This window comes from Neodiprion lecontei, chromosome 5 (assembly GCF_021901455.1).
Source record: "Neodiprion lecontei isolate iyNeoLeco1 chromosome 5, iyNeoLeco1.1, whole genome shotgun sequence".
Classification (NCBI taxonomy): Eukaryota; Metazoa; Arthropoda; class Insecta; order Hymenoptera; family Diprionidae; genus Neodiprion; species Neodiprion lecontei.
In genome coordinates this window covers 8,467,795-8,480,748 of record NC_060264.1, presented here as the reverse complement: position 1 = coordinate 8,480,748, position 12,954 = coordinate 8,467,795, and the positions used below count along the sequence as shown (strand labels likewise).

General features: G+C 36.8%; 1 protein-coding gene across 1 annotated transcript; it reads right to left on the bottom strand.

Moving 5' to 3' along the window:
• Positions 1–2,427: 2,427 nt before the first annotated feature.
• LOC107219116 (larval cuticle protein A2B) lies at positions 2,428–4,646 on the bottom strand. Its single transcript, XM_015657201.2, has 2 exons — positions 4,558–4,646; positions 2,428–2,937 (listed from the first exon to the last, which is right to left on the bottom strand). The coding sequence occupies exons 1-2, from the start codon at positions 4,567–4,569 to the stop codon at positions 2,503–2,505; spliced, it is 447 nt and encodes a 148-aa protein (XP_015512687.1). The 5' UTR covers positions 4,570–4,646; the 3' UTR covers positions 2,428–2,502.
• Positions 4,647–12,954: the final 8,308 nt, after the last annotated feature.

The window sequence follows — 12,954 nt, the reverse complement described above, 5'->3', positions numbered from 1 at the left end:
TACACTTTACGTAACGATGAATTACTGCGAAGTAAGCTGCGTCGATCTTTACCGCTGAGGCTAGAGTAATTGGGCTGAAAGATTAATTGAAAATCGAATCACGTTCATTCGAAAGCTGAGTGTACTTCGCGTCTGATAATTCGTGAGCGACATCCTATTTCAAAATCTGTAGTGCAACATCCTGTGAGTCATTTTAATATCTTGATGGATCGGTAAAGGTTATTCGCAGGCCAGTTTGCGGTCAAGTTTTACACTGCGCAAGAAAAATGAAGCCCTGGAAGCAACTGGATATTTCGTTTCGTCTTTAATCAGTTGCTGTAGAGATAAAATAGCAACAGGTTTCATTGCAGAACATGGTAATTAAGAGATTATTTTATTCGAAACTAATAATAAAGCTTAAATATTCTCAAGGAAACTGATCGAATACATGCTATTTAAAAGTGATCGATTATTTAATGAAAAATTTTTGTCCTCCAGGTTTATTTGTTTAAATCTTATTTAATTCTTTAAAAATTTGGCTGTATCCACTATCGTGTATAAATCTGTCGAATTCGTTTGAAAGTTTTTTAGCAGCTTGAATATTAAGTCATAAATCTTGATACTTTTTTGTAGTGTGGAAATTAAGGATGCGTGGCAACAAAAACAAAACGAAGGATTTGGCCTCTCGATTCGACCGATGAAAGAGAAAAAAGAAGGGTTTCCGAGGATGCAACATCTCGCATAACGGGCATTTAAGTACAGGTATCTTTTTCTTCTCGAGAAGATATATCGACGTCTGGAAAAAGCAAAAGGTAAATACGGGCCTTGGCCGATTGGGCGTCGGCTCTCGGTATGTACGACAAGTTGCATGTGGTGCAGTGTGCCAATTTTCTGCGAGGAGATCGTTAAATTTGGGAGAACACGGGCAGTTAATTGAACCGGTAGGTATGTATGGGTATAACGTAAGCCTGACAGAACTCGGTCTGTAGGATAATTGTGAACCAGTTCACGGCGAGCAACGCAGTCACGTATAACGGGTCACTAATTGGGAGGTTGGTTGGCCAAAATTGATACTTTTTTATTAATTTTATTGCGTGGTGGTCATACATTGAGGATTTATCAAAATATTGTACTCCTGAGCTAAGAAAATCTCTTTGAGAATACAAAAATAGTAAATATCGGAATCATGAATAAAAGCTTTAGATGCTTTTGTTTTAAATTATTTTAAATCGCTTCGAAATTGTTTTTTTAAGAATAGGGTAAATTCGTTAGATCTCACTCTGCAATGGCTCATTTTATTCAAGAGACGATTTTCTACAAATTTATTGAGACAGATTTTGGTTTTAATATTCGTATTGACATTGTTATTCCTTGATCATGATCTGTAATATCGATGCCACGTTGTCGAATTAAATTTTTAGAAAACAGCTTTGATAATTGTTAGAAAATTCTGGGTAAAATGAGTGATCGTAAAGTGTGAATCTACTAAATTTTTAACCATTTTGAGGCAGTGAAAAATGAAGTATCGGTATCTAAGCCTTTATGTATGATTCCAGTATTTTGTTTTTCTGTATTATATTTTTAATGAAATTTTCGTAGCTTACGAATATAACGATTTGATAAATTTCCAATCAGCCTCTAAAGCCTACTTATGTTCAATCATTCGCCAAATTCTGAAGAATTGACAATTTGCCTCGATAAAATTGTCACATTATCATTCGTCGTTACAACGACGTGAAGAGATTTTTTTATACCTATTCCGACACCAATGCCACTTACAATGACAATAAAACAGGTCTGCAAAAAAATATTTTATTATATTTCAGCTGCATGTGATGTTTTTTTGTCAATATTAGTTTTCGAGTGTGTTGAATTCAAAAATGACTTCCATTTCCCTGCATTACGTAGAGTATTCTTACAAAATACAGGGTGTTTGCATAAAAAAAAAGCGTAGCATTAATGAAAAAACCACCATTTCGTTACAATGAACTAAATGATATTTCTTATAATATTGAATAAACAATTTCTTCGTGAAATGTTCTCAAAATTCCGTGTTCATCCTTTTCGTCTATGGAATCTTTTCATGCTTCCGCTTTCCAATTTCTGTTTGCCTGTTTCCATTTATTCCTAAGTCTCACTCTAATACATATAAAATAGAAGTAAAAAATCACTTTTGCACAAGATTTTCAGAATCAAGAATCGAATTCCGGTTTTCGGGTTAAATGGGAGTTTCACTCTAAATGAAACTACGAAACACGAGATCAAAACCTGCCGCGGTGTAATTTTTTGATTACATTTCCCAGTTTCATAGTAAGTAAAAATCTATAATAAACAGTACAAAAAAAATCTGTGCACTTTTTCGTCGCATACCTGTGCGAATCATTGATTTCAAATACGAGTACACAGTTTCAGGGAGAGGACAAAACAACCTTTTACGACACCGTACCGTTAATTGGTAAATAAGGTTTATTTACAGGAAATTATAAAATAAAAGCACTATTCAGGTTTCCTAAACTAAACATATCAGTGGTAGTATCCGTGAGCGGGGGCAGCGTAGCTGACGTGGGCGGCGGGGGCGGCGATCTTGACGGGGGCTGGTGCGTATTTGGGGACGACGTGTCCGTGGCCGGCAGGTTCCTTCTCGACGACGGCGTTGAACCCGTTGTGGGGGTCGGCTGTGTAGTGGACGATGCGACGGGTTCCGTCGGCCTCGATCAGGGAGTAACTGCCCTCGACGGAGTCTCCGTTGCGGGTTTCCTGCTGGCTCTTAGCGTCTCCGGTCAAGGTGTCGTGGACGTCGTAGGAGTAGCTGTACTGGGGGTTGGGGTCGTAGTCGGCGTCAACGGCCTTGGCGATGGGGGCGGCGTAGCCGTAGGCGGGGGCGGCATGGTAGGCCACGGGGGCGGGAGCGATGACTCCGGCGCTAGCGACGGCCACGAGGGCGGCGAAGGCGATGAGCTGAAACAAAGATTAGGTTTTTGTTTCAAGAAGTGTGGGAATCATTTAATTTCGTTGATGAGGTCACTTCGTTGGACTCTATAAGTCGAGAGTCGGTTACTTCTTGGCTCACGTGACAGAGTGGATAGACCGGTTTTGATCACCTTAGTTGTGGCCATTGTTTGATCCGGTTGTGGCAATATTCGTTATCGCTGTGGCGACAAATGGTACCGCGGATGTGATTTTATCTACGTAAATAATCATTTTCAAGTAACAGAGTGTACCGAGTGTCAAAGATGGGTTTTTATTCCAGGCTTGTTCAATGCCGGAGTTTAGTCGCAAATCGAGTAATTGAAGAGTTTGAAAATCGTGTATTGATATACAGGGTGAACTTCTAACCACTAAATGGCCCGTCGCTTGCTAAAATTTAATGCGCATGCGCCTTAATTCGAGAACAGTTGTTTGACAGGGCGACCAACTGTCATGAACGTAACCTCGAAAATGTCGATAGTTGTCGCTGGTAGTTGCGTTCGACATCGACAGCTGTTGAACATGTTTGAGGTTAAGTAAATCGCAGCGAACTGTTGTCTAAACTTATGACGGTTGGTCATCCTGGCAAACAACCGCTCTCGAATTGTAGCGCATGCGCGCTAAATTTTAGCAGAAAACGGATCATTCATTCGTTAGAAATTCAACGTGTACACAGAATTTTATAAAGGTCGCCATGAATGGCGTAAGATATATCCAAGTCGCGCATTGAGAATTTATAAAATTGATTGCATAGTTGCTTGTGAGCTACCACGATTTCCTTAAAATTGCAAAGAAAATGTATACTAGGATTATAAATCAAGCCTCGGTCAACGAAATCGATTTTTCATTTCAGATCGCTTCATAAGTGGCTAAAAAATTCTAACAGATTTGTTTAATTTTATCACACCATAGCTTCTTTTGTCGAGAGGATTGTTCTTTGCAATCCCACGATGACACTTTATTTCATCGAATCGGTATCAGTAGGTATTCAATATTTCGAAACTGCCTGATATCGATTAAATAACAGCAATGATAATTTCAGTAACACCAAAAAAAAATCTGTTTCAGTAAATTTGCAAAAATAAGACAGTTTTTATGAATAAATACAATATTGATATCTAAGCTCTTAATTACAACTACGATATTTAGTTTTATCTTCAAATTTCGGGAAACTTGTCGCAGCTTGCGAATCTATAGAATTGATAAACTCTCAACCTTCGACCATCTCGTAATCAAATTAACAGGGAGATACTAAATTTGGTAGCACCAACCTCACGAAATTCAGTACAAACATTTGTTTTTCAGTGTTCAAATTTATTATAAAATACGATTCAAGTCTGTATAAATAATCGAATCCCCCCGCTAAGTTCAAATTTCTTGAACACACACTTCTTTAAAAGGAGATTTTAATTTTATAAGAAAACATAATTTCACCTCTTCTAAAAAACTAGAGTTTTTCTTTGAACCAAATCAGTTTTCATGAGTAGGATGAACTTTGATTTTACGCCGTAATGTTTAGCCTGGACAAGATAAAAATTGTAGGAATTTTTCTTTTTTTTTGAATTGTGTAAATTTCGGAAGTGGAAGACTTATTCCAAAGTCCTGTCTCACCTTGAAAGCCATTTCTGGAGTTGTGCTTAGATCGTGTTTGTCGGTAAACTGATGCTGTGTGTCATGTTCCCTCTTGCTTATATATCTATCCCAGCATTCGGTGAATTTTTGTTTCTCCTCTCACTTGAAGTCTCTAGGCCCGGTTGGCCGCCGGCGATACCCGGCCGAAATTTTGCACCTATAAGTTGTATGAGCATAATAACGAAACGCAATATCAGATAGAAAGCCTCACACCGTAATCACAGGCGTAAATCTAGAAGAATCGATCCGAAAATAAGAAGAAAACGAACCGTATTTCATTTTATTCTACTCCTGGCAACAAGTTCTAACGAATAGTGCCGAATTTTCACGGATGTAAAAAATGAAGCTACAGTGGAAACTTGAACGAAATATTCGAGTCGTACCGAGGAAGTTTTCTCCGGTTAGAAACTAGATTTCGGATCGTTTGATAATAATGATACCTAGATACTTGCATGAAATTTTATAGCCTCGTAAACAACTCCTGCAGGTATAATCTCGCATTCGTAAGTGGTTTATTTCAAAATTTCTTCCTCGAACAATGCGAGACGCGCATTTGTACATTTATGCAATCCCTGAGAAGGTCAGCATGAATAATGCAAGCCGGACTTGCTTGACCACTTGCAGCCGGGTGTCGCTTGGCCGACTCTCACGAGGAGTTGCTACTCCAGTTTCTTATCCTTTATCAGTTGCAGGTGAAAAAAGAAAAATAAAAAAAACAATAAATAAAATACAAAGGAAGACGGAGGAAAGGAAGAAAAGAAACTGAAATGATGCAAATATTACAAACACGTTTCATAAATTAGTAAACAAGTTTTAAATTCGTGTTCTTTGATTTTCACCCCAGTTTATCATGAAATTCTTACTAGCTGTAAGCATGGAAAGCCGGAGTCATTGGTTCGAGACTAATTCGTGTCACGTTGTGGCAAATCCTAGTTACTTTCTTTTTTACAAACGAACGGACAGCAAATAATCCTGATCTTAATATCTCAGTAAGTTCGTATAATACCTACAGACTTTTATATCTAATTGTTTGTTATTTTAAGGCATATTTACTGATAGATTTTAACGCGGTAATAACTCGGAAAATTTTTAAAGAGATGAAAACGTAGAGAAGGAAAATCGATTCGTTGTATTTATTATCTTTCTTCTGTACATTCCAAGTGTCTTTTGAATTTATTGTAGCTCGCTTATTTATTTCGGCATGCGGTTACTCGGTGCAAATTGAAAGGCGGAGTGTCGCAGCTGTTGTGAATAATTAATGGGATTACTTTTCGAATTCGACGACAATAATCAGGCTGTCGAGTATAATTTGAGGTGAGGTAATTTCATTTTCGCATTAATTCAGCACACCGAGGCGCGGCGACGTTCGTACGAAAGAATTTCAGCTTGGGATAAGAAAAACTGGGGTACACGCATCGCAAAAGTAATTCACACAAAGCGAATCGAAATTGGAAAAAAGAAAAATTGAGTACGGTTTTGAACTGCACGCAAATGCACCGCGCAAAACGGAAACCCTGCACATGCAATCCGAGAAATAATAAGAGGGAGAAAAGCGTCGAGAAACGAGGATGGAATCATCCGTCAGGTGGGAAACGGGCGGGTTCATAAACGAGTTGCTGTTAAGTTGCGCAATTTCTGCAGGCTAATGAGTCTCTCTCTGAGTTCTCTCAGCCGTGAGTTACATGAACGCACGAAAAAGTGGATCAGAGGCCATGTGACCTCTTAGGCTGGCCGAAGACCCCGCCAAAATCTGGGGCGTGGTTTTTTGCCCCCCGGGGATCCTACCCGGGTTGCGCAATGTCGAAGCCGATCCGATCCCCCCGATCGAATTGAGAAAACGGTATAAAAGCCTCGCACGCAACGCGATTCGCACCAGCGTTCGATCTTCCTTCGCCATGAGACGTAGACACCGATTTTCCATGATTTAGGACGACGGAGTCGATTTAAAAACATGCCAAATTTACGAAATGCCGTCGCTGAATGTTTGTTGAGATATTTTTTACGCAGAAAATGACTCGTTTGAACTTAAATATATCTTATAACGTGACTTCTAATTTGTATCGTAAGTGTAAGAAAGAATAAGGAAATACATTCGTAATTTTATTATTTAAGCCTTTCAATTTTCAAGCTGAAAATTTAAAGTTGAAAATTTTATACCAATTATTCTAAACGTTTCGCTTATTTATCCAACTAAGCAGAATTTCTGTTATGGTTTTATTTTTCCATGAATATAATTTTTCTGAACACAGTGCGAGTACTTGGCTTACTTGGAACAGATATCGAATTTTATTTTGCAACGAAGAAACAAATTTCACTTTTGTAGTAGAATTTTAAATAAAATGGTGTGGAATTTTAAGATTCACCCGTCGCAAATTACTCGATAGATTTAAAATCCGATTGTTTTCTTTGTATGCAGAGTAACGCGAAAAATGATCAAACGTCAATTATCTGGTTTCAAATGAACTACGAATACTTTAATTTCATAGTTTTCATAATTCCATTTTAATTCCTTTTCTCTCCGTTTCTGAGCAATTATTTTTTAACGCTAAAATTTTACGTTTATCGAAGAAACGAAAGCTTAGCAACGGACAAAAAGAATATTAACCTGATTAATATTTCTCGTAATAGGAAATTATTGACTCCCAGTATCTGCTGACAGCTGCGTCAACAGGCGTGATATCGCAATACCAGGTATTATAATACCGACTCGGTTTTTTCACCATCACAAATGCAATATTTATACTACGACATCGGTTCTCATACTTACGAAGCCGAACCAAAGCCAGCAGCTTTTATTTCTCAATGAGTATTGGGTTTCGCTTAGATTTCGTAGATATATCAGAGCTATGTAAGACACGTGTATATACGTATAAGGTACACACGTAAGAACTTAAGAAGATTACTTTTCTATTGCGTGACTTAATCTAACGAACCTCGGATATTCATTACGTCTTTCCATATTTCGTAATCATTGTAATCGTTGACCCTAAATACGGGTGCCAAGGAATTTGAGAAATTCCCCCACTTTCGGTGTTTGAAAAAAAAAAGTTAAAACGAAAAGTTTAAATTTAATACCGAAATATAAGTTGGAATCAGGATTTTAATGCTTTTCGGTTATTTCATCAACCGTTTAACAATAAGACGACTCGTGTTACAGGTATCATTATCTAACGGCTGGTGGAGTCGATTCTAATCAACAATTCAAGTCGCGTGCGGTATTTTATTATTTCCTCACAAAGTGCGTTAGAACGCCTCAAAATTGGCCATAAATTAATTTTACAACTGATTAATCTGACGCTAATTACAGCAATCCTCGTGTTTTCGAGATTTAGAATAAATGTTTCGACGCACAGGGCGACATTTTTTATTACTAGGCCATTTTACGTGCTCGGTTTTATTAAGCAGTAGCACGTGCTGCTGCCCACGTCTCCGTATTATGCAGGCGTAAAAACAACCGTGCAGTCCATCCAAACTGGTTCTTAGAGTTAGAAATTTAAGCCCGTCATCTTCAAGCTGCCTTTCTATCCTCGAACCTGTCTGCATCGCTCTCAATTTATTTCCGGCATTGTACTTCAATGTCGAGAGTAAGCGTAAGCCTTTCTTCTGATCTTAAATAAGACAGACACAATATTCTTACTTGTAGTAAAAAAAAAAAAAAGTATCATTGAAAAACCCAGAAAATTGTAAGACTCAACAAATGAATCTTCTGATAAGTTCAAGGTTTGATTAATCCTTGATTTTTTTTTCGCTTTTCAGTACTGATTCAAAATTTCACTAGACACCTTAAAACAGAACAAGAAATTATGGAGTTCGATGTAAGAGCTTTCGATCTTTCGCCAAAAAAGTATTGCAGTTGAACATTGTGAATAAAACTACGGTCAGACATGAAATATGAAATTTCGCTGAAGTTAGCTTTTCGAATAGAAACCTAAACGGAAGAGGAGTTGAAAACCTACATTTTTTATACATGAAATATGATAAATAACGGTGGGGTTTGAAAATGTTACGAAGATTATTATGGGACAGGATTTATTTCGTGGCACATTTTAACCCTTATAATGTATTTATTACGATATAACATGACGTAGAACTTCAAACAATTAGCGTAGCGTTTATTTTAGCTTTACTGATGACGTCGGTTACAACAAGGTAGCGGTTTAGAACCATCGAAAAGAAGACCATAGAGTGATAAATATCTTGAGGGTCAACTCACTCTGTGTCTTAACTCTATCTTTATAGTTAGCCTAGAAGAAAGCCATAGAATAACAAATGTCTAGAGGGTCACCTCAGTCTGCCTTAAGTCTATCTTTATAGTTAGCCTAGATAAAGACCACAGAGTAACGAACGTCTAGAGGGTCAACTCAGTCTGTCTTAAATCTATTATATCTTTTTAGTTAGCCTAGAGGACGGCCATAGAATAAGAAATGTCTAGAGGGTTAATTCACTCTGTGCCTTAACTCTATCTTTATAGTTAGCCTAGAAGAAAGCCATAGAATAACAAATGTCTAGAGGGTCGACTCAGTCTGTGTATTAAGTCTATCTTTATAATTAGCCTCTCTCTCTCGTTGGGTTATTATATTCCCAACAGAAAATGTGCAGAAAAAAAAAGAAAAAAAAAAAACAAATCGGCTTACCTCAGAGATGAATTACTTACAGCCAACATGAGCGATCGTTTCCGAAGACATTTAAGCGGGTGTACGAAAACCACGCAAGTATACCTTAATTGTATGTATACAGCGATTACGAAAGAGTCTCTTTGAATACTTTCTACAGGTAGAATTATACGCGCAGATTTATACCGTTAGGTGTGCAGACCTGTTGACCGAACGAATTGTATGGTCCTTTGCTGTTGTTCTTATTTTTAAAACAAGCGTACACGCGTATGCGATCTTGTATACAAGACTTTAAATCTATCATGGTGTCCTTGATACCAATCGCGAAGTAAAGAGGCCACACACAGTTTGCCGTGTCGATACGACATGCAAATATCGCACTTCGATATTACGCATTCTGCGCCACCTTTTTTTCTACTGCAGATCGTTTATTTCTTATCTGATGCGAAACCGATTTCTCGTACAGAAAGCAGGATACACTTGAAGAAAATTCTTTACACACGATACATTTGAATTAACAAATTTTATTGTTTTAAATCAACTTTCGAATGGCTTGCACTTATTGGACATACTAGAATATTTCTCTTGGCGTGCTTGACGAGTGTTTCTTAATTTCGTTGCATCATGCTTTGTCGAATGAAAATAAAAATTCATTTCATTCGACGAATTCAAATTATATCAGTAATCCTTAATGAAAATATTTAACCCATTAGACAAAATAGGTTTTCAATTGAATCGGATCAAATGAATTCGACAACTAGATTAAAGTATCATATTACAAGCTGACTAACTTTATTTTGAACGGAATTGAGTGAAACATAATCGAGGAAATCAAGAAAGTTGAAGTCTTTGTTTGAAATACGAATCTGCGTTAACTGTGATAAGAAGGAAAGACTAAAATATATATATTCTTCTCGTCTCGTGTTTCCATCGGATAGTCGTGCATGTATTTAGATATCATTCATCAAGACCACGAGGAACGCCCAAATGAGTCACGACAACCGATGCCAGACGTCACATAAGGTCGATTGTTACAGCCCACGTCAGAAGCAAAATCTCCCGTATCAATCAGTGCTCTATTTTGCAATAAATCGATCGCGTTGTATTTAAATGTCCCGGAGTTTGAGAGATCCGGACAAGTTATTCGATTGCGAAAAGCTCTCTGACCGGTTAAACTTGCGTAATCACATTTAGAAATTTGGGGTGCCAATGAATTTTTTTTTCTGTATTTTTCAACTTCCTAAATTCTGCATATCTACTTGATTTTTGAAAGTTTTGACGCAATCATTAATTCAGTTCAAAGTCACCGGCATTTACTCCCCAAAATTCGTGACAATGTGTATAGAAATTCAATGCAAGGATCAAAGAAAAAGGAGAGAATATTTTTGGTTTTTGGAAATTCTCCAAAGTTACGGAAAATTGTTCAAATCATATTGCCATTTATTCGAAAAGTTTTTCACAAGCTCGTGATAATTGTACACGATATTTTGTAAGCGTTCTGTAACTCAATTGTGGACTCAAAGTAACACTGAAAAATTTATATCTATTTATTATTATTAAGTTTAGATCAGATCGTGCAAAATTTTATCGTAAGTTTTTAAAGTTCAAGCTAATTCGTGCGATTGGTTGATTGATTCTTTTATTTTGAGCTGAATTCAAATCCCAACATTACAATTTCAATCGACCTCAAAACACTAAAACTCGGTTCTGCAGTGACAAGATTAGAATAAATTTCGGACGTTTCTGTGACATAACGCAGATCAAAGCACGATAGAAAGAAAGTCGTTGAATCCTGGGGGATAATTGAAATGGCATAACATTTAATCCTATTGTAATTTGACGTGGTTAACGAATCAATCTTTAGGAATGATCCGGCATTTCCGGTTCAGCGAGAACGCCTGATGAAATTCATAATATATTTTACCATATTGATATGAACTCAATTCTTGAGTATTCAAAATTGTTTCTGGCTCACGTGGGTTAAAATTACAGTGCGAAAAAAAAAATGACGTCGAATACAAGAAGAAGAAGAAATAAATAAAAAGTAACAGTGACGCGTAAATGCCACTTATTCTGGCTCGCCAATGTGGCCCAGTTTGCAAGGTGAAAGTCTTTTGGGTGAGTCCGGAACGCGTGAGACACGCGTGTTACTCCAGGCCACGTGCTTTGCTCGTTAAAATGTTCCCGAAATAATTTTTACGACTATATGAATACGGGCATTATTATAGGTGGTTATCGATTGAAAAACAATTCCATCGAAAAAGCCCAGCTTTGTCCGAATAATATTATACAAGTGTGGCAATGTCGGGATTTTCGCCAAAATTATAACGTGTCGAAAATACGATCCATATTTTTTTTTTTAGAACGAAACCACAGTTTTTAATACTATAATATTTTAGAATATAACTTTTCGAAATTAATGTTTGTCTTTAGAATATCATTATTTTATCTATTTGGACGTATTTTCGCTTCGAATACTGAAAAAACGGTTTTGGAACACGGACTCTTATTTTTAATAGAGAAATCTTAGTCGTTCAATAAAACTAGACCTTAGAAATTCATTGTGTGAAATCTGGCACATAGATCTCTATCAAGTGTTTATACATCATAATCTCTCTTATTATATAATTTGTCAAAAGAGTAATGTATGGTATGTTTTTTTATCAATAATAAAAATATCCCTATGCATTGACAACTTTTAAGTGGAATGAACGATTTATTCTTTTATCTTTTCAATCTTTCCCGGCGTCACAGAATTTACAAATTTCGTACATAAATTTACGCACCATGATTTACAGAGTGATTGTAACATTGCAAGATATATATATAATATGTAGTATGTTGAAATTGTTTATGCATGGCTGTAAAATAATAACTGTGATAGTAATCTAAAACAAATGATATTTGCCAGCAAAAAAAATATTCGGAATTGTAGCGTTTTTGCTTTATGTTTGGAATTGAACGAAATTCTAAAAATTTACTGAATTTCTAGGATGCAGAGCAAAACTAAGAAAAAAAAACTGAAAGACGCAATCAAAACTCGTAAGAAGAGAGGAATAATTATTGTTTTCCTGCCGCAGCCGCGAGACTTCTGGTTGATCCATTCACCGCGAACGGCATCACTTGCCAGAACTGATCGATCCCGATTTCTAGATCGTTACCGACTGCCGGTAAATTCAAGCGCTGCTACGCGGAGGCTAAGCTGCACTTTCAGTTTCGGATGAGCTGGATCCTGCGTGCCGGTAAAAAGGAAATTGACCTTGCATACGAAAAATTGTATAATTGCCAGAAGCCAAAGATTTCTTCATCGGGTAAATTCCACTTCGGAAGCTGAAAAAAATGATCAGAGGGAAAGAAACGATGGTGAATTACCGGAAAATTTTGCAATAAAAAATGTACACCTCTAAAAAAAAAACAGAGCTAATGAAGTGTTAAATCAAATTATCTTCATTGATCACCTTGATGAGGATTGCAGACAAGAAAAATTACTGTTTGTTTGAATCTGTTTCTGGCCTAAACTTTTAGATTCATCAAGCTTTTCAAATTCATTCAATATACTTATAATAATCGTCACGTCGAAACAGAATTCAACTGAATTTCTTGGTCAAGTAAAAATAATCAAACACACTCCCGTCTAAAAAGCTCGACAAAAAGTAAAGCTTCAAAGTAGATGGAATAATTTCAGTAAATATCACTGATCGTGAGCGGGTCAGTGGAACAATATTTGGCGCATGAAAAACTGAATGTCGCTGGAAAACTTTCG